The sequence below is a fragment of the Podarcis gaigeae genome (assembly GCF_964106915.1).
Source record: "Podarcis gaigeae genome assembly, chromosome: 2".
NCBI classification, from domain to species: Eukaryota; Metazoa; Chordata; class Lepidosauria; order Squamata; family Lacertidae; genus Podarcis; species Podarcis gaigeae.
Window position 1 is genome coordinate 73,991,281 of NC_139679.1, and position 21,468 is coordinate 74,012,748.

Below are 21,468 nucleotides of genomic sequence, written 5' to 3' on the forward strand. Positions count from 1 at the left end.
AAAGTAGCCCTGTACTGTATATTACTATTTTCAGTTGAAGAATGAGTTAAATATGTTGAGCTGAGGCCTTATATGGCAGCACATTACTAGCAAAGCAGTGGCTTGCTGATTTTTATAAACAATTTGAATGCTGAGGTAAGCAAACCTGGCTGCACTTCAGTAACCTTTTTCCTCCCCTGAAGAAAAAGTCCCTTTTTCAAATATGTCACTTTAAATGTCTTCACAAAATTCTGAAGCGGCCATTTTGCCAGATTTTTAAAACTTAACAGGTACGAGTCCCTGTCAGGGAAAAAGGCAGGATGTGAATAGACATAAAAATAACCAGAATTTGGCTTTTGAGAACTATAGGGCATTGGCATTCATGATGCCGGAAAACACTTTGTGTTATAAGGCTGCCATTATATAACCATTGGCATGTTTCAACACCCAATATAGTGCTATGAAACCTGTGCTGCTTTAGCTCCCTTCAGGTATTATTTATTCCAAAATTGCCACAGCTTCATATGTTGTTCTTTATAATCCGGCCAGGTACAGCAGCAGCCCATGCGGGGAGCAGAGAGGCAGCAGTGCCCTCCCAGTGGACAGGAATAGAGGGGCAAGGCAGTGAGGCCAGGGAGTTCCAAGTTGGTGGTAGAAGCCTCTGCAGGGCTTCCACCAACCTGTAGCTTCCCCCAAACTTGCCACCATCTTGCCCAGTCCTGACAAGCAGGACACACTTATTGGGAGAGCGCTACTGCTGCTTTTCACACCACTGTTTTAACAGTATACAGTTCCCTTAAGCATTGTTTTGCAGTTTATAAGTTTGGAAGGGTTTTCTAATTTATTTTTTTATTGGGCGGGGGGACCGTGGTGTCATTTAGATGATCAGTGTAGGCCTTATAAGCTGCTGTTTAGTCTCTGGACCAAGTACTTCTCCTTCATCTTTTCTTTGTCAGAGGAGGGGAGGAGTGAGGAAGGAGTGCTTGACACCCTTGATTTATGAACCATGGTTTACGAAGGCTGGATTACGCATGTGATCCAGACCAACCTGCTAGTTGTTCTGGCAGGTCGGGAGGGAAAAACAAATACAATTTCGCAAGTTACCTTTGAGCCTGTTATTATACCTAAAGTTTGTTTTGCTTTGCTTTTGTTTTTTGGTAAAGCTTTTTATAATTTTTATTTCGTTCTATAATGTACAATTCTAAGAGCAGACAAAAATTAAATGGTGAAAAACAAAATTATAAAATAGGCACATAGAATGAGTAGGTGCACATGATTTAAAAACAACAGAGCCCAAGTTAGGACTGTCAACTCTAGTTCCAGATTTGCCAGGCTTGTCTTGAAAATGATGGTTCTGCTATATATGTCATAAAGGAATGCCAAACCATATAAAAAGGGTCTGGGGGTTCTAGTCCTTGCTGAAATCTCAAATTATATGTGATTTTCTCCATTATTGCTATATTCCAGAGTGAGCAGTGCCAAGCGTCCAGTGCAAGTTTTTTGGCTGTTTTCCACTGAGTTGCAATTTGTGTTGCTAAGATCGTATATAAGATCAATTCTTTTGACAATATGTATAGACTGGTTGCATCAAAAATATTCAGTAGCATTAATTTTGGTGATATTTATAATTTCTGTCAACCTAACATTAGTTTTTATCCTTTCTTCAATGTAGGTTCTTGGGAAGGCCTACTGCCCTGGGGTTTGATAGATATTATAATCAGTAATCCACCATACATCTTCCATGAAGACATGACTCAGTTGGCAGCAGAAATCCTCAGGTAGCCAGAAACCTCTTCCCTCTTTGTTCCTCACTACATTTCTCTCCCCCCCCCCCATCTCTTTTGCTCTTTGGTGAGGACTGCTAGCATTCTAAAGGCCAATCTAGGTATGATGTGGGGAGATCTTTGAGTTCAAAGGGGGCTCTCGCCATATTTTGAAGAGATAGTAGCAGCTGCTGGACCCCTTCCCCATCTCCCTGGCATGGTTCTGAGGTGTCATGACCTTTTCCATTTCCCTTGAAAGAATGGGCCATAGCTGAGTGATAGAACGTGATTTGCATGCAGGAGGTTCCAGAATCAATCCCTGACAACTCCAGGTAGGGCCAGAAAAAATATTGCCTGAATGAAACCTTGGAGAGCTGCCACTGCCCGTCTGTAGCAAACATATATTTCAGGTGGCCTTGTTTGTTTTGCTGCTGTGTGTAAAGCTAGGTAATGCTTTGGTTTTTAGACCTTGTCTTTGGTTTCTAGATATGAGGATCTTGGTGCACTGGATGGAGGAAAGGATGGGATGAGTGTAATAAAACAGATTCTGAAATTGGCTTCATACGTCCTCAAGGAGGGCAGGTAAGTTCTGGCTAATGCTGGCTGCTTCTTTTCCGACAATAGGGGAGTTTTGTTGCAGGGAACCAGGAATAAGACTTCCTGAGGGACACCATCTGCCACCACAGCTAAAATAATTTGGAGGAAGAGAATGACAGGAGTGTGCAAATGAGAGCCGTTTCTGTCTTTCCCAGTTCTCTTCCTTTTCTGTCTCAGGTACAGAGATTGGGGATTGAGAAAAAACTCCACAACTGAGGTGAGAAATCCTCCCTTGTTACCTATTCCCTTTGCTTAAAAATCAATATAGCCACCATTAGTATGTCTGAAAGTCACCAAGTTAGAGGGCAATTTAAAAAAACAACAACATTTATGGCATGGCACAAGTACAACATCCACTGCCCTGTTATACACAGTGATCAGGGCAAAAGAGAGGGGAGGCAAACAGACTGCTATGTCAGCCTGGAGCGGGAGCAGCAGTCAGGTCCAGATCAGGCCTGGTGTCATCCCATGACAGCAGCTAGGCTGGCTCATCCCTGTACCTAGAAAGTGCCATTTAGGGGGTTTCTTATGTTGCCACCAGTGCAGATCTTGTCAGGAGCGCTTTGGCATGCCCACATGTTTGGCGGGTGAGAGGGGGAGCTAGGCCCAGCATTCACTCCACAGACAGTGGGTGGTAGAGGCCAGCAGGGGTGAAACAGGGGCACCCCCACTCAATGCAAGCCCTAGCCCAGCACCTGTAAAGTACACCTCCAAATTTGCATTTTGGTGTGGAAACACCACGGGACTCCCTTTTACTGATAGGAGGAGGAATTAAACCCCCATGTGGCCCCCCGCCTAACCTTTCGACCATCCTACCTATGTCATTAATTCGTTGGTTATTTTCAACAAACCATAAAGATATCGGCACCTTATATCTATTATTTGGTGCCTGAGCTGGTATGGAGAGAGAGAGAAGGAGTTACAAAAAGATAATTTAAAAAATAGTTGAAGGAATCACTGGAGCTGAAGAAGTTATATTAGGTGGCACTTGGGAAGTGATCCTAAGATATTATATTGTGATGATTTGGGGAAGTTCATTTGGGAACTTAAAGGCCAGCAGGCAGCTGCATCTCAAAATACCCTGCTGTGGCTGAGATGTTCCAATTTGTGGCTCTGTAGTTTTAAGAACACACCCATCAACCAGAAAACGTAGCTTTGCTGGCCAAGATCTCCATTAAGATAGATTGGGAGGAGAGAAACCACAGTACGTGTAATAAACAAGTGTGAGAAAGATCTCTTTAATGTTTGCTTCATTAGCCAGATTATTACAAGTCCAGTTTGAACTCAATCCTAGGAAACAACCCACAGCTTCCTTTCGCAACTACGATGTTTCAGTGGATTTCAAAACACTTGAAGAAAACCCCACAAATCACAAATAATTGAAAATGTCAGATAATATTTCTGGGTAGTGGTTGTGGAAAACTTGGACACCTCTCTGGAGGCTGAGATTTCTCTCAGTGCCTCCAGTTACTTTTAGTGTACCAGATCAGGGAGAATTGGGGTATAGCAGTCAGCTCTGTGCTCTCTCAGTGGTACCTCGGGTTACAGACGCTTCAGGTGCAGACGCTTCAGGTTACAGGCTCCGCTAACCCAGAAATAGTACCTCGGGTTAAGAACTTTGCTTCAGGATGAGAACATAAATCGCGCGGCGGCAGCAGGAGGCCCCATTAGCTAAAGTGGCACCTCAGGTTAAGAACAGTTTCAGGTTAAGAACAGACCTCCAGAACGAGTTAAGTTCTTAACCTGAGGTACCACTGTACAAAGGATGGTTAGTGGAACAGCCACCAGTGGAAGCGAATTGAACAATACATGTAGAGATCTGATCTGCAGTAAACAGCAGCAATGCCAGGGCTGTCCCTACCATTATGTAAGTGTGACGCACTTGGCTCAGACAAATGCTGGGAGGTGGGCAGCAGTGGCAGCTCCCCTGGCTGTTTTCCTACTGGGAGAGGGAAACTGTGTGTGCCCCCTTAACCAGCCTAAAGCCCTTAGTGGCAGGGTCCAATCTTCCTTTACTTAACTCCTGGCACCTTACAGGTCAAAAGTGTCGTCAGGCATTTCCACGTGGACCAGCAGTGGTGGGCGAGGAAGCATTTCTCAGCCAGCCAGCCCTTTGCCTTCGCAGCACTATAGGAAGTAATACCCCAGAGGCCTCTGCATCACTTCCCTGTGCTATCTTGCCCTTCAGTGCTGGAAAGTGGAGGGGTAGCTTAGAAATCTCATGCAGCTCCCAGGTGCACAGCACCTAGGCTGTGCTTCTCAGTGCAGGGTTCCTGAGAGTCATGTCCCTTCTGAGCTGGGCCATGTCTTGGCATTCCAGTCCCAGCACTAGATGAAGAATGGTGCCGAGAGAGGAAAACTCAGTACAAAAGCAAAAAAGGGGGAAATAATCCTTGACCACATAGCACTGAAACAAGAAGTTGGGAACTATTTAAATACCAATTTTACACAATAGGAACATACATAGAAAGCTGCCTTATGCTGAGTCATACAGCTGATCTGTCTAGCTCAGTGTTTTCTACACTGACTGGCAAAAGTTCTCTGGGGTTTCAGCCGAAATTGTCAATTCTGGGGATTGAAGCTGGAGTCATCTGAATGCAAAGCAGTTGCTCTGAGCTACCGTCCTTCTCATCACTATTACAGTAACTAGGTCTCATTGGATTGTCATGTAACAAACACTTTATTATTGTGTTAGGAAGGGTTTTCATTTTATTTTATGCATTTTAAATTAATTTAATTTTTGCATGCTGTGTCTAATATGTGTTTGCTGTTCCTGATGAATATACTGTACTTTGGAGAAACTGGGTACTACATTGTCCTGATCAAAGTCAACTTTGTTCTGGCACCTCCTTCCCTGCTGTCCCTGTCCGAGCTTAAGGGAAAGGCTGCTTTATTGGCTCAGAGTACTCTAACCGAAGGGATGCGGGTGGCGCTGTGGGTTAACTTGCCTATCAGAAGGTCAGCAGTTCAAATCCCCGCGACGGGGTGAGCTCCCATTGCTTGGTCCCTGCTTCTGCCAACCTAGCAATTCGAAGGCACGTCAAAATGCAAGTAGATAAATAGGTACCACTCCGGCAGGAAGGTAAACGGCGTTTCCGTGTGCTGCTCTGGTTTGCCAGAAGCAGCTTAGTCATGCTGGCCACATGACCCGGAAGCTGTACGCCGGCTCCCTCGGCCAGTAAAGCGAGATGAGCGCCGCAACCCCAGAGTCGGTCACGACTGGATCTAATGGTCAGGGGTCCCTTTACCTTTTACTTTAACCGAAGGGAGGGTTAGCAGTGATGTAATGGTGGCAGTGACTGTATTGAAGAAGTTGATCATCTCTGGGCATAGAGAATTCTTCAACCAGCAGACTTCAATAAAGCACTAACCAAAAAGAGAGAAAAGTGTTTAAAGTCTTTTAGAACTTAGTATTTTTATTTTGTTTAATAATAAACAAAGTTTGTTAAGCTTAGATGAATAATTGGAAGGTGGCTAAATATTTTCAAGCAGTTTCTTGGGATGGGGAGGGAGAGAGCTGGGATGGCAGTGTTTTTCCCAGAGCATGAGAAAGTGAAAACTGGTAGCACGAATACTGCTACATTCTTGTGGGTTTTTAAAAGGCACATGATTTAACAGCCAAAGAAAAGCAACTTGAAATCCCTCCTGCAAAGTTGGAGCGCAAATCTTGCCATCTCATACTCCAGGGTTTATAATATTATTTTTCATTGTTAACCTCAAAGCATAACCAGTGTTTCCTAGAATCTGTGGAGTTTTTGCTTTATTTTAGTTATTTATTAACTCCCCCCTCAAAAAAGGTGGAGGAGGAATTGAAGGAAAAACATTTTGAAGGTCACACATGCCCATTTTGTGTGTGTAACTGGGCCTGGTTGATCAGAGGGAATGTTCCGTGTGGGAAAGCTCTGAAAGAACTCACTACCTAGGCTTGGCTCATTCTCCATCAGTTTATTATTTAGCCTGCAAAACTGCCATTGGCTGTGTTCAAGCTGAGAATCATTAGGGATGGGTTTGTGTATAGTCATTAAGATGTCTATCAGGGTGCACTAGAAACTTAGATTGTAAGATTCCTAGTCCAGTAGCAGAAAATAATTAGTTCTGGTGACAGGTGTGGAATCCTGAATCTCTGAATAGAAAATGTCCTCTGGGAACCAAACTACATGATATGTTAACTTCAGCCCTGCATTTCATGTATCTGGGTTAGTTCTTGTTAAACAGCAACCACAGCAGAGGTGGAATGCGAATCTGGACCCTTGGCACAAGAGGAAAGGTTTGTAGTGCTTTGTCCTTTCACTGTCCTGAGGAAAATCCTATTATTTCCCCGAAGCGCTTGTTTTTTCTTGGAGAAATTCTCTCCTGGTTTGTTTGTTTCTTAAAAACAAAAAACCCTCTTCCATTCCACTGCGGTCCCAATCCTGAATGCCTTCCCAACCACAACTGCTAATTAACAACAGCAGAAGGACGCATTAAATGCAATAATACACAGATAAAATACTGTGTGTTCTAGCCCTTGTTGCACTCAAGGACAGATTAATGCTTAATGCTCAGCATGAACAAATAACTGATTTGGCAGATAAGGAGGGGATTATGATTGTTAGGCATGTATGAATGATGCCCCCAGGATTCTTTCATAATACTAGAACTCAGATGATTCCATGACAATGAGTGGCAGTAGGCTCAGGACTGATGAAAGAAAATACTTTTTCACAATATGCATACCGTAGAGCAGCCATGTACAACATGTCAATCGCGAGCCCGCGGTCGACTGCTGGGTTGTCTCTGGTCAGTCGTGGGGCCTTTCTCTGCAACCTCAGATGCAGCAGCAGCTGCTGCCACTGCCAGTCTCCACAACGATGCAACACTGAGCAGCACGAGGGCGAGTGGAGGCAGAGGGAGGCACAAGGCACTATTGGTATCCCCATCAGCTGCAAGACTCCCTTTGACAGGAGAGAGAGAGAGAGAGAGAGAGAGAGAGAGAGAGAAGCTGACTCCTTAGATCCATGTGAACTAATATAAAAATATAGTTTGACTTTTCTCACTTGTTTAGTTACTTTTCCATCTAGTAACTATTTGGATCTGTCATAATGATATCCAAACATAACTACTGTATCTGTGAAATAAAGTTTATTTATTTGTTAATTAATTTATTTATTTAATAAACTGAAATGACTACGGAGGGTGGTAGATCACTGCCAGTTTTTGATACTTGTTGGTAGATTGCAGGCAACTTGAGGTTGGACGTGCCTGCCGTAGAGGATTAATTGCAACCAGAGATTCTGATAGCCTCCAACTTGGGGGAGGTCAGGCAGGTCCACCAATGGCTATCGGCAGTGCTTTTTTGTGTGGAAAAAAGAATGTGCTTCAGGCTAGCACGGAGTGTTACACACCCACCCAAAAGTACTGAATATCAGCCATAGCTGCTGAATATAGTTTTAAGTGCTTAGGGCAAAAGCAGACAGTGTCTTTCTCAATCTTGCTTTGCTTGATCTTGGCCCCTGTTTGGAGATGGTGTGTTGAACTTAATATACCATTGGTCAGATTCAGCACCAGCAGTTCTTAGGTTCATAGAATTCTATTTTCTGGTCCCAAGTAACAGGTTTTTACCCCCTGCTCCACCAAAAGAATCCATCTGATACTGCTTGCACCACCATTCCTTCAACACCATTGATTGCTTCAGTTTAAAGAAGTCATAGCGTTCTTTCTCAATCACTATTGAATTATATGCTGTCAGGTTAGGAACAGGCATGCAGAAAGAAGAAGTGAGTATTCAGATGAGGAGCCTGCCTCATAAACCACCGTATGGTAGCTTGAGGCTCCCAACTATCATGACCTAATTGAACTGGGCATGTGATTGCATCACGATTCACCCAGCTCTTAATTTAATCCATGCTCAACTTGAAGCCTCAAATCTGCCAAAAACATTTGGAAGCTCAGTGTATTTGAGCAATTGCACAAATCACTTCAGTGTGTGCTTAAAACGCTGTGCAGATCCACTAAACCCACATTCTCAACATGCCAATTTGATCATGTGAAGTGCCCTGTCTATTAGGAATTTTTGATCATGTTGGCTCATTCTCTTGCTTCTCTGCTTTCAGGAGTGTGTTCCTAGAAGTTGACCCCAGGCATCCAGAGATGGTGGAGAACTGGCTGTGCAGTCACCCCGACTTGCTTCTCTTTGTGTCTGCCACCCATAAGGACTTTTGTGGAAAGTAAGAGCCTGTTTTGCATTCATTCTTGTTCTACTGTCTACTAGAGTAGTTTCACAGAAGCGTAATGAGCACTGGCAAGTGTTGCCCCCTGCTTGGAATGCTGTGAGTCTCAGTGGAAATATGCTCCAGCTCAGGGGTAGGCAACCTAAGACCCGGGGTCTGGATGCGGCCCAATTGCCCTCTCAATCCGGCCAGCGGACGGTCCGGGAATCAGCGTGTTTTTACATGAGTAAAATGTGTCCTTTCATTTAAAATGCATCTCTGGGTTATTTGTGGGGCCTGCCTGGTGTTTTTACATGAGTAGAATGTGTCCTTTTATTTAAAATGCATCTCTGGGATATTTGTGGGGCATAGGAATTTGTTCTCCCTCAAAAAAATATAGTCTGGCCCACCACATGGTCTGAGGGACAGTGGACCGGCCCACGGCTGAAAAAGGTTGCTGACCCCTGCTCCAGCTGATGCGTATTCTGCTGCAAAAGTTTGAGCCACATGTTTTTCTCCTTCCATGGCATGCATGCCATGGCAGGACGGCCTTCAGAAAAGAAATAGCAGTTTTGAAATCCATTAATCACATGAAAAAACTCTATTCTCTTTCTGTCCTAATGCATTTTGGGCATCATGCCTAAGTAACTGAAGGTGAACACCACTTGTCACCTCCAGCTCTCCGCCAAAATAACTCAGGCATATCATGAATGTGCTTTAAACACTTCCTGTATCTGATGAAGTGGATTCATGGGAAAATAGGTTTTCCCATGAGATATTTTCTTCTTCATTGTAGCCCTTGTGGTCTCTCCATGGGGGTCAATGCTGTGTTTTGTTGTCTTCCTATATAGGCCAAGGTTCCTGCATATCCAGAAACATGGGGGAGAAAACAACAGAAGATACTGAATGAGTTCTGTCATCCCAGCACAGCTGCCTTTAGTGTTAGTCAATACAGAAAAGAATCCTTCTGTTAGACCTCAGTGCTGCAATAGGGATGGGAGTTTGGAACCTGTAGCAGTGAACTATGACGCTATATTCTCAAACAGCCAGTAAGAACACTCCATGCTGGTGGACACTTCATTCAGGTGATCAGCAGGCCCTGTTGTGTGATAGATGTTATGTAAATAAAGTTTTAAACTGTCAAACTTTCACACGGTTGTTGCTGTTCTCACATGAGAGGTGTGTGCTCTGCATCCAACCTAGATGCATTTTCTCTCTCTTTCTTTCTGCCATGATTTTTGCCAGCAATTGGTTTTCAACAAGTGGAATAGTTCCACTTTCCAAATATGATTAAGCAGATCATTGGAAGTAAAGCCCACACTGTGCTTGCATAAGCCTCACAAAAACAAATAGAAATTTATATTGGTAAAATATGATAGAGAGTTCAACTTTGCATTAACAAAAGTCAAGGGGGCAAGTTTTCATATGTGAAGACCTTAAATTGATTGAACCTTCCAATGAATGTAAGAAGAACCTTGCTGGGCCAAGTCAAAGGCCCATCTAGTCCAGTCCCCTGTTCTCAAGGTGGCCAGCCTATGAGAAACTCGCAAGCAGGGCGTGAGTGAAACAGGACTCTCCCCACTTGGAATTCCCAGCAACTAGTGTGCAGAGGCATACTACCTGCAACAGCAGATGCAGAACATACCCTTCTAACCTCCTTATCCTCCATGAATTTGTGGAAATCTCATTTTAAGACATCCAGGTTGGTTGCCCATCACTGCATCTTTGGGGAGTGAAGCACACAGGTTGCTTATGAAGACTGGGTGAAAACTTGCTCCTGTTCCTCTTGATCTTTTAATCTGGAGTCTACCAGAAATATATATGTACAGGGCAAGCCCAACCATGCAAGGCAAGACAACCAAAGCAGTTACTTGGCAGGCAAACATTATGCTGTGTGTGATGCAAGAAGTGTGCTTGCCCCCAGGTTCCACTGGAATGTGGCAGCAGACACCGGGGCAGAACATTTGGGTTTGCAGCAAAATGTCTGACCCAGCCCAGAATGAGCTGGCATGTTAACTTACGAGATTTTGACCTCAGTGAATTTGAACCAAATTTAGACCTCTGCCTGTAGTTCAGATCCAAGTCCAGACTTGTTTATCCAGGGTTTTGGTAGGGGAAAATTACTCATCCAGGAGGAATGTCTGGAGAAACAGGAGATGAATTTGCTGAAGGAAAGGACAAAAGTGCATGTATCAATAGTCGAGCTTCTTCCCTAAATGGAACCAGCTAGAGGATTTCGAATACGAACAGGAATAGAATACGAACAGAAGGCACAAATGGGACAAAGAAAAAAATGTCCTGTGGCTTCTACTCAAAAGTTAGGTTTTGCAGTCTACTCTGGTTTGACTAAACATCTGGACAGAAACTTAAAGGAGGGCAGTCATAAGATCCTAGTTATTCTGGATTTAGTAAATGCTGGTTACATCCTTGCATCCATAAAAACTGCCCTCCAGTGTGCATTTTAAAGGTCATGTGACTGGTTAAGTGCCTCTTATGCTACTGTGGGCTAAAGTTTGGTAAGGGAGAGGATACCTGTTGCTTCCATGTGTATACAAGCAAGAACTCTACTGTTTCCCTACATTTTTTGTATGGGGTCTTTTGTATGAGTCTTTTTGCAGCCTCTGAGCACAGACAGAAATTCCTTTCCACTCATCTTATAAGCTCTTTGAAAGAGCAGGTAGATCCTGCCGCCTTACCTATCTTATTCACACAATTAGAATGACTGAAGTGGACTAAGAGGCAACATTTCAATGAATATTCTTGAGGACAGGCCCTTATTAGCTGTAACCCTGAGATATATATATGTACACTTGTTCAGGTTTCTTAGAGAGGATTTTCAGGCCACACAACTAGGGAACACACACTAAACATGACATGCTCCTGTAGGATTGTTGAGAGGTATGCTAACTATTCTGTCCATCAGCTTTATAGTTTCACACTCTGGTGTAGTCATTAAACATGTTACAGCTGTATTTTTCAGTGTGCCTTTTAGGCTACATTGTGCAAAATGGTACTCAGCTGGACTGACTCAGCATAGGATTGTACAGTTGGAAGGGACCATGAGGGTCATCTAGTCCAACCCCCTGCAATGCAGGAATTATTTGACCAACGCAGGGCTTGAATACACAATGCTGCAATTAAGAGTCTGCTGCTGTACTGGGCTGAGCTATCCCAGCATTATATCAGTGTTCCTAACTTCTTAAGCATTTTGAGAAAGCAACCTGAATTGCAATTATTAATCTTATTCTTTCCTGGCAACAGTCTTCAGAGGTCGATGACCATTTAGTCCTAATTTACAGTTGGGCACAATGCAGAAGAAACTGGCCTAAGGCTGTCCAGCAAGCTCATGGCTAAGAGGGAAATTGAACCCAAGTCCAACTGGTCCATGCGGCTATATGCCTATACTTACCTTCCCATTTTGTCTCCTTTTATAAAAGTTTGTGTTACAGTATTTGAGCCAATGATCTTTAAGTTCACATGGCATGTGCTGACCTCCTCTTTAGGACATGAGGGGAGAAAATTGCCATTTTCTTTTGCATGAGTTTCTTTGCCAAAGTGTCCTGGTACAGGAAGCATGCCTTCTTCGGCACAGTGTGTGCCACAGCATCTAATACACGTTTATAATAATAATAATAATAATTTTTTATTTATACCCCGCCCTCCCCAGCCAAGGCCGGGCTCAGAGCGGCTTACAAGCAATAATAAAAACAAGATGAATGATTACAAACTTAAAAACAAAAATAAAACACAACACTTAAAATAATGGAACATTAAAATATTAAAATGTAGCCTCATCGCAGGAGGAGAAGGAAAAGAAGGGGGAAAAAGAGAGGGGGGAGGGAGGGAATCAAACTGGCTCCAAGCCAAAGGCCAGGCGGAACACCTCTGTCTTACAGGCCCTGCGGAAAGAAATCAGATCCTGCAGGGCCCTGGTCTCATGAGGCAGAGCGTTCCACCAGGCCGGAGCCAGAGTTGAAAAGGCCCTGGCTCTGGTTGATGCCAATCTAACTTCCTTAGGGCCCGGGACCACTAGGGTGTTGCTATTTAGCAAAACACTTCATCTCAGAAGCCTCTGAGAACATATTAACGTGGCAGGCTCCAAGGGGCCAGTGACACCCCAGGCCAAAGACTTCTCCCAAGAGGGGAGGTTCCACCATGGAAAGTCTGCAATTTGACAACCAGTTCACTAGAGAGTTTCTAATTGCTTCATAAAGCTGCGGGCAGGTAATATTACTGCTTTCCTCATTTTACATAATTGTATCATAATTTAATAGAACCCATTCCTAGTCAGTTGGCACATGTTTTCAATTCCTTGGAGCCTCAGCAAGGAGGTGGTGGGAGTGTTTTCCTTAAATGAAATTTGCAGAGGGCTGGGTTTTGTTTTTCCCCCCGAGGCTGCTGGTGGTTAGGTTTCTTTGGGGACAACGCACTGCATCTGACAATTTCAGCTTTCCTGGAAAAGTGTCTGGAAATAACATGGGCTTTGCCAGAGTACCAGGAGGTGGCGAAGCAATTCCAACTACAGGCCCATGGTGATCCTCTCCAGGAAGACCCTGATGTGGAGACAGGGCTGCTCTGTGATCTGTTACAGAGCCATCCATTCTGAAATGAAATGAAACTAGAAATAGAAGAACAAGAAGAATATAATAATAATAATAATAATAATAATAATAATAATAATAATAATAATTTATTTATACCCCGCCCATCTGGCTGGGCCTCCCCAGCCACTCTGGGCGGCTTCCATAAAAACCAAAAATACAATAAAATATCACACGTTAAAAACTTCCCTGAACTGAGGGCTGCCTTCAGATGTCTTCTGAATGTCAGGTAGTTGTTTATCGCTTTGACATCTGCTAGAAGGGTGTTCCACAGGGTGGGCGCCACTACCGAGAAGGCCCTCTGCCTGGTTCCCTGTAGCTTTGCTTCTCGCAATGAGGGAACCGCCAGAAAGCCCTCGGTGCTGGACCTCAGCGTCCGGGCAGAATGATGGGGGTGGAGACGCTCCTTCAGGTATACTGGACCGAGGCCGTTTAGGGCTTTAAAGGTCAGCACCAACACTTTGAATTGTGCTCGGAAACATACTGGGAGCCAATGTAGGTCTTTCAAGACCGGTGTTATATGGTCTCGGCGGCCGCTCCCAGTCACCAGTCTAGCTGCCGCATTCTGGATTAGTTGTAGTTTCCGAGTCACCTTCAAAGGTAGCCCCATGTAGAGTGCATTGCAGTAATCCAAGCGGGAGATAACCAGAGCATGCACCACTCTGGCGAGACAGTCCGCGGGGAGGTAGGGTCTTAGCCTGCGTACCAGGTGGAGCTGGTAAACAGCTGCCCTGGACACAGATTTGACCTGTGCCTCCATGGACAGCTGTGAGTCCAAAATGACTCCCAGGCTGCGCACCTGGTCCTTCAGGGGCACAGTTACCCCATTCAGGACCAGGGAATCCTCCACACCTGCCCGCCTCCTGTCCCCCAGAAACAGTACTTCTGTCTTGTCAGGATTCAACCTCAATCTGTTAGCCGCCATCCATCCTCCAACCGCCTCCAGACACTCACACAGGACCTTCACTGCCCTCACTGGTTCTGATTTAAAAGAGAGGTAGAGCTGGGTATCATCTGCATACTGATGAACACCCAGCCCAAACCTCCTGATGATCTCTCCCAGCGGCTGCATGTAGATGTTGAAAAGCATGGGGGAGAGGACAGAACCCTGAGGCACCCCACAAGTGAGAGCCCAGGGGTCTGAACACTCATCCCCCACCACCACTTTCTGAACACGGCCCAGGAGGAAGGAGCGGAACCACTGTAGGACAGTGCCCCCAGCTCCCAGCCCCTCAAGACGGTCCAGAAGGATGTTATGGTATGGTAAGAAGAAGAGTTTGGATTTGATATCCCGCCTTTCACTCCCTTTAAGGAGTCTCAAAGCGGCTAACATTCTCCTTTCCCTTCCTCCCCCACAACAAACACTCTGTGAGGTGAGTGGGGCTGAGAGACTTTAAAGAAGTGTGACTAGCCCAAGGTCACCCAGCAACTGCATGTGGAGGAGCGGAGCGCGAACCTGGTTCCCCAGATTACGAGACTACCGCTCTTAACCACTACACCACACTGAAACCACAACCTGATTGAAGCCCATGCAATGTTTGTGATTGCCTTTGCCATTACCTTCCATCTCCCCCCAAAATGGTGGAGACTCACAACACAGATCACTAAACTCTGTTTGCAGGCTGAGTAAGAGAAAAGTCTTAAATCTCTGTATATGTGAAGTCGTCTTGGGAGCACAGCTTTCAGGCACAGATAGACATAGCCAACCAATTTGGTGGAGTGGATAGAGCATTTGGTTGGACCAGAGAGTCAAATCCTCCTTCAGCCAATAAAATCCTCCTTCAGCTTGTCACCTTGACCTACCTCGCATAATTGCTGAGAGTGAAAGGGGAATAATACTGGGCCTTTTCCCTTGAGCTCCTTGGAAGATGGCCAGTGTAACAAACGAGATCAGTAATAGTAGCCAACATGAACTGCACATGTTGAATAAGGACCTCTTCTCCTTGCCACCTCACCACATGGTTGGTGATAAGGGGAAAGACCGAGTTGTGGGCACATATCACCATGCACAGGATTCAGCTTTTTTTTCTGCCACTCCAAAGATAAATGTGCCAAATCTGAAGCCTGTATGCATCATCTGCTTGGCATGGATTGGCAGCCAGCATGGGCAAGCTTTTTCATCTAGCTGCCATATGCTAAAGTAGTTGAGAGGCAACCTGTTCCACACGGTTCAATGTATGAAAGCTGGTTAAGTATGAGCAGACCTGCAAGTGGGCTTAGCTATCTTCCATAGGCTGTGAATTGCTGCAGTCCTTCTGGGCAGACTTTCTTTCCATACAGTGCTGAGGTGATTGCGATAATGGGCCATAAGTAGTGAATCATAAGATCGTCTGCTGTTTGTTTGTTTTTCCAAGGGGGGGGGGGAGCAAACTAGACATCTGTGTTTTATTTTCCAAGAAATATTTCTATGTGAGGCAAGTTTCTTTCCCAGAAGTGAAATTGACGCTTCCTCCAAAGAAGTGAATGGATGTGCTTCAGCAAATACCTTGACTTCAGTTTGGAGTTTTTTAATTGAGGTTGATAGTTTATCATGGTGCACTAAACTGTTGACTGATTTGTATTAGATTATCCTTTTTTAGAGGAGGGAGTTGGGTTATGACTCTCACTACCTACCTTAGGCTACATGTGATGGGTAAGTAGGCCTGATGAAAGGTAAACTATGGGTAACTGTTTTTAACAAAAATTATTGTTTGCTGCTCCATAACAAAAAGTTGTCCAGGACAGACTGGTTTCTCCTGTTATTTGGACCAAATACTTTTCCATTGCCCTAAGAGCAATTGTGATTCAAACTTATTCTGAAACCCTCCACACAACCACATGTAGTTTTAACAATTACTGCATGAATCATTGTCAGCTGTTCAGATTTTGTTCCTGCCAGTGCTAAAAACACAACCTTTAGCAAAATATTCTTAGCCTGTGTTGGCTTCCAGTGTTGTTTTTGACATTAAGATAAAACCAAAAGGGGAATTTAGAGTGGCCCTCTTGCCACAACTTTTTAAAGCATTTTCTCTCTCTCTCTTGACAGCAGTGAGAAGACCACAGCAGGAAAATGCAAGTCATTGCATCTCACAATACTGAGAATGTCTACACACATTACTGAGAATGTCTACATCCTTTTCCGATGTAGTGGTACCTCTGTTCTCGAACGTAATCCATTCCAGAAGACCGTTTGACTTCTGAATTGTTCGAAAACCAAGGCACAAAGGGCTGGTTGCAAGTTCAATTGGAAAAACTGAAAAACACGCAGCAGAAGCCATTCGATTTCTGAGGCACGTTCGAAAACGGAAGCAATTACTTCCAGGTTTTCGGTGTTTGAAAACTGAAACGTTTGGCTTCTGAGACGCTCAAAAACCTAGGTACCTCCTGCTTATATGCGTCATATAAACAAACACAAACAAGGCACGCATTGCAGTTGGAATACAAGCACCAACAAACCTTGTCAGTCGTGTCACAGGCTTTAGGGGCCTTTTAGCTTTTTTTTATGCTGCACACGATAAAATACATCACCGGCTACAAAAATTATATTTCTACCTTAAATCGCTCTCTTCTCCTTCCTTAGGGGAATTTCATTCTTGCAGCAATCCTGTGAAGTAAGTTAGGTTAAGAGTTGGGGAGTGACCAGATAATATCCAGTGGGTTTTATGGTCAACTAAGGATTTGAATCCATGTCTGCCCTGCCAGCTATCATATACAGCGCTCATCTCGCTTTCAGGCTGAGGGAGCCGGCGTTTGTCCACAGAAAGTTTTCCAGGTCATGTGGCCAGCATGACTAAACCGCTACTGGTGCATGGAGGACCGTGACGAGTGCCAGAGCGCATGGAAACGCCATTTACCTTCCCACCGCAGTGGTACCTATTTATCTACTTGCACTGGTATGCTTTCGAACTGCTAGGTTGGCAGGAGCTGGGACAGAGCAATGGGAGCTCACGCCATCACGCGTATTTGAACCACTGACCTTCCGATCAGCAAGCCCAAGAAGCTCAGCAGTTTAGACGACAGCACCACCTGCGTCCTTTACTGGCTTTGTGTACACTGAAAGGATGCAATTACCTACAATTCTCCCCATATGGACCAACCCAGAGCCAGTGATCACTATCTGAGGCCCTTCTTCGTGTGCCTCCTCCACGTGAGGTCCAGAGTGGCAGCACGAGAACGGGCCTTTTCTGCAGTGGATTCCCATTTGTGGAATGCTTTCCCCAGGGAGGCTCGCCTGGCACCTTCATTATATAACTTTAGGTGTCAGATGAAAATGTTTCTCTTTAACCGGGCCTTTGGCTAGTTAACATTCTATGTACTTTTAAATGTGTGTGCTTTGGAGGGGGGTATTGGTTTATTACTTTTCTTGTTTTAGTATATGCTTTCATTTTGCTTTCATTTTTTATGTTATGAACTGCCCTGTGATCTTTGGATGAAAGGCAGTATATAAAATTAATGTATAATGTTTGATGTTTTATTGTGTTTTTAATATTCTGTTTGGAGCTGCCCAGAGTGGCTGGGGAAACCCAGCCAGGTGGGTGGGGTATAAATAAATAAATAAATAAATAAATAAATAAATAAATAAATAAATTATTATTATCATCATCATCATCATCACCATCACCATCACCATCAGTTAATTAATAGCTGCTGGTGGTAGCCTACCTGCAGTGTCTGTCTCTAAGGCATTGCATCAGTCTTTATTATTCACAACTGTTACATAGAAGGTACTGTCTGATACCAGCCTGTTGTCTAGAGATGTTACTACACACTAATTTTAGTTTTGGGGAATCCTTGCTTCAGCCGTCACATTACAAGCTGCCACAGAGAGGGTGGGGAGAGATAGATAGATAGATAGATAGATTCTTTATTGTCATTACACAAGTGCAACATTGCACAAGTGCAACGAAATTGGATGCCATCCCTTAAAAACAACAAAAGCAACACAACAACAACAACCAAACAAACCACATTCCAGCCACACCCACACCCATCAAACTCCCAGGTCACACTATCGAGTTACTGCATTTAAGAAGGCCACAGCTCTTGGATAGAAACTATTTTTCAGTCTATTTGTCCTTGACTTGATGTTTCTGTATCTCCTGCCAGAAGGCAGTAGTACAAACAGACTGTGTCCCGGGTGAGATGCATCCTGCAGGATATTGTTTGCTTTCCTAAGACAACGGGAACCGTACAGTTCTTCCAAAGATGGGAGGGGATGACCAATAATCCTTTGGGCTGTGGTTATGACCTTCTGGAGCACCTTCCTCTTCCTAGCTGTACAGCTGGAGAACCAGGCACAAATACAGTATGTGAGAATGCTCTCTATGGAGCCTCGGTAGAAGGACACCAGCAGTCTCTCACTCAGATTGTTCTTCTTTAAAAGTCTGAGGAAATAAATTCTCTGCTGGGCCTTCTTCACCAGAGCAGTGGTATTTGCGCTCCAAGTCATGCCCTGATCGATAGTCACTCCCAAAAACCTGAATTCCGCCACCCTCTCCACCCGTTCCCCGTTGATATACAAGGGCTGAATGTCCGCCTTTTTTTTCCTGTAATCCACCACCAATTCCTTGGTCTTAGTCGTATTAAGAGCCAGATTGTTCTCTCCACACCAAGCACAAAGCCGCTCCACCTCGTCCCGATAGGCGGACTCATCCCCTCCTGAAATGAGCCCCACCACCGTAGTGTCATCAGCAAACTTGATGATTTTGTTGCTGGAATAAATGGCTGTACAATCATACGTATAGAGAGTATAGAGCAGGGGACTCAACACACAACCCTGTGGTGAGCCGGTGTTAAGGCTAAGGGCTGTGGACATATGTGACCCTACTCTAACCCTCTGAGAACGTTCTGACAAAAAGTCCAAAACCCAGAGACAGGTGGAGTTGGAGAGTCCAATCGCCTCTAGCTTGGACACCAGTCTATGGGGGAGGATAGTGTTAAAAGCAGAGCTAAAATCCACAAACAGCAGCCTCACATAACTCCCCGGCTGCTCCAGATGGAACAGAGCAGCATGGAGAGTGGTAGTGATAGCGTCTTCCGTGGATCTATTTGCCCTGTATGCAAACTGGTAGTTGTCAAAAGTTGATGGAAGACAGGAAATAATGTGACGGCGCACCAGTTTCTCAAAACACTTCATGATGATTGGAGTCAGTGCAACTGGTCTGTAGTCGTTCAGACTACTGATTGTGGATTTTTTAGGCAGAGGAACAATAGTTGACGACTTCAGGCAGGGTGGGACAATAGACTGGTGTAAGGACTTGTTGAAGATCTTAGTAAAGACCCTCGCCAGCTGATCCGCACAGCCCTTCAACACCTTTCCCGTGATGCCATCAGGTCCAGCAGCCTTCCTCGGATTCACCATCCTCAATACCTGTCTCACCTCATGCTCCTCTACAGTGAATGAGGGGCCCCTATGGGCTGGTGGCTGTAATACCGGCGTCTCAGGTGGCTCCTTCTCGAAGCGAGCAAAGAAGAAGTTAAGCTCCTCCGCCAGCAAAGGGTCACCGTCGACAGCACCAAGGTTAGGTTTGTAGTTGGTAATATGCTGAATCCCCTGCCACATCTGTCTTGTGTTGTTACTCCTTAAATTATCCTCAATCCTCTGCCTATAGACCAGTTTTGCCCGTCGAATACCCCTCTTCAAGTTTGCTCTTGCCACACTGTAAAGCTGCACCTCGCCCGACCTAAAAGCCCTGTTCCTTTCCCGCAACAGGCACTGGACCTCTCTATTCATCCAGGGTTTCTGATTGGGGTAAAACCGGATGGATTTATTTACTGTGACAGTGTCTGTGCAGTGATTGATATAGCACAGAACTGCCGCCGTGTGCTCCTCCAGGTCTGAACGATCGAAAATGTCCCAATTGGTTCTCTCAAAACAGTCCTGCAGCTGATGGATAGCACCTTCAGGCCAGATTTTAACAGTCCTTGATATTGTGGGAGCCCGTTTCCTGAGTGGGATATATGCTGGTACCAGGAACAGAGACATATGGTCGGACTGGCCCAAATGTGGCAGCTGTAAAGCCCTATAGCCGTGATTTACATTCGAATAAACTTTGTCCAGTGTCTTGTCCCCTCTTGTGGGACATTTCACATGCTGATAGAGCGTTGGGAGCACTTTTTTAAGTTCAACATGATTAAAGTCTCCCGCAATGATGTGCACAGCTTCAGGATGCTTGTCTTGCTGGCTGCTGATAAGGCTCTGCAGGCATCCCAGCGCCAAGTTGGCATTGGCATCTGGTGGCACGTACACACCAGTTAGCATAACAGCTGTAAACTCCCTAGGGAGATAGGCTGGTCTACATTTAACAGCCACATATTCCAAATCCGGTGAACAGTAACTGCCAACGGTCTTAGAATTATTGGACCAGCATTTGTTCACATATACACACAGCCCCCCTCCTCTGGTTTTTCCGAAGTCCATGCCTCGGTCATGACGATGTACCACACAGCCTTCCAACTGAATAGCCGTGTCTGGTATGGACGGTTGAAGCCATGTCTCAATGACAAATAAAACGCAGCAATCTTTTACAAGACTGTTCTTTGCCGCCAGCAGCCTCAATTCATCCATCTTGTTGGCAAGAGATCTCACATTAGCAAGAAATATGCTAGGGAGTGGTGGTTTAGATGGACTCCTCTGCAATCTTACCAGGACGCCGGCCCGACAACCCCGCCTTTGCCTCCTGTCTCTACGCCGCCTTCGCCTCCTCCCTGGCGGCATAGTAATCCATGGAGAACCCGGTGGCCTGGCTACTCCCACAGGAGCGTTATCTAGGCGAAAATAATCAGCTCTCACAGCTTGTTCACACTGTAACCCGACCTTCAGGAGTTCCTGCCTGCTATAAATCTTTCTTGCCCGGCCAAACATACTCAGAACAAGTAAAAATAAAAAACAAAGAACAAGTAAAAATAAAAAACAAAAGGAGAGCACTGAGCCGCAGCGTCTGTGTGAATAGGGTCTGTATGTGGCTTTGGCCTCACTTCCCTTTGGCATTGGCCCCACCTACCACTGCCTATGGTTCCTGGAAGCTTGTCTACAAAGACATGTGGTCCTCAGGTTGAAAAGGTTTCCAACAGGGGGAATCCTGGCAGGGATGGCAGTGATGTGGTGCAGACTATGATGGTGTAGCCCAGTGACCAACTGAAGCCAAGACCTTACGAATGCAAAATGTGTGTTTATCACTAAGTTACAATGGTCTCTTGTCAATAAAGCCCAAACAACTACAACCAACATTGGGTAGATGGTGGGTGTTGGTCAAGCTTTCAGAGTCTATTTTATCGTCTGATCCACTTGTTCACCCAATATTCACCCCAGTTCTCTCACTCGCTCACACATTCTACCCGAAGCCAGTGTTGACCTTGTGG

General features: G+C 44.9%; 1 protein-coding gene across 2 annotated transcripts in view; it reads left to right on the forward strand.

The window, feature by feature from the left end:
- The window catches only part of HEMK1 (HemK methyltransferase 1, mitochondrial release factors N(5)-glutamine), a 52,324-nt gene extending 34,675 nt beyond the window's left edge, over positions 1-17,649 (forward strand). Inside the window, exons 8-12 of one of the 2 annotated variants that reach the window (XR_014561170.1) lie at positions 1,652-1,757; positions 2,229-2,324; positions 8,432-8,545; positions 9,379-9,612; positions 16,154-17,649. Coding sequence is in view for 1 of the 2 variants with exons in the window: in XM_083726643.1 (XP_083582769.1) it covers positions 1,652-1,757; positions 2,229-2,324; positions 8,432-8,545; positions 9,379-9,433 (371 nt within the window). In the remaining variant the exon portion in view is untranslated. Of the gene's footprint in view, positions 1-1,651; positions 1,758-2,228; positions 2,325-8,431; positions 8,546-9,378; positions 9,679-16,153 lie in introns of those variants that run through there. The other variant, XM_083726643.1, reaches the window with a different exon arrangement.
- The last annotated feature ends 3,819 nt before the right edge of the window (positions 17,650-21,468 follow it).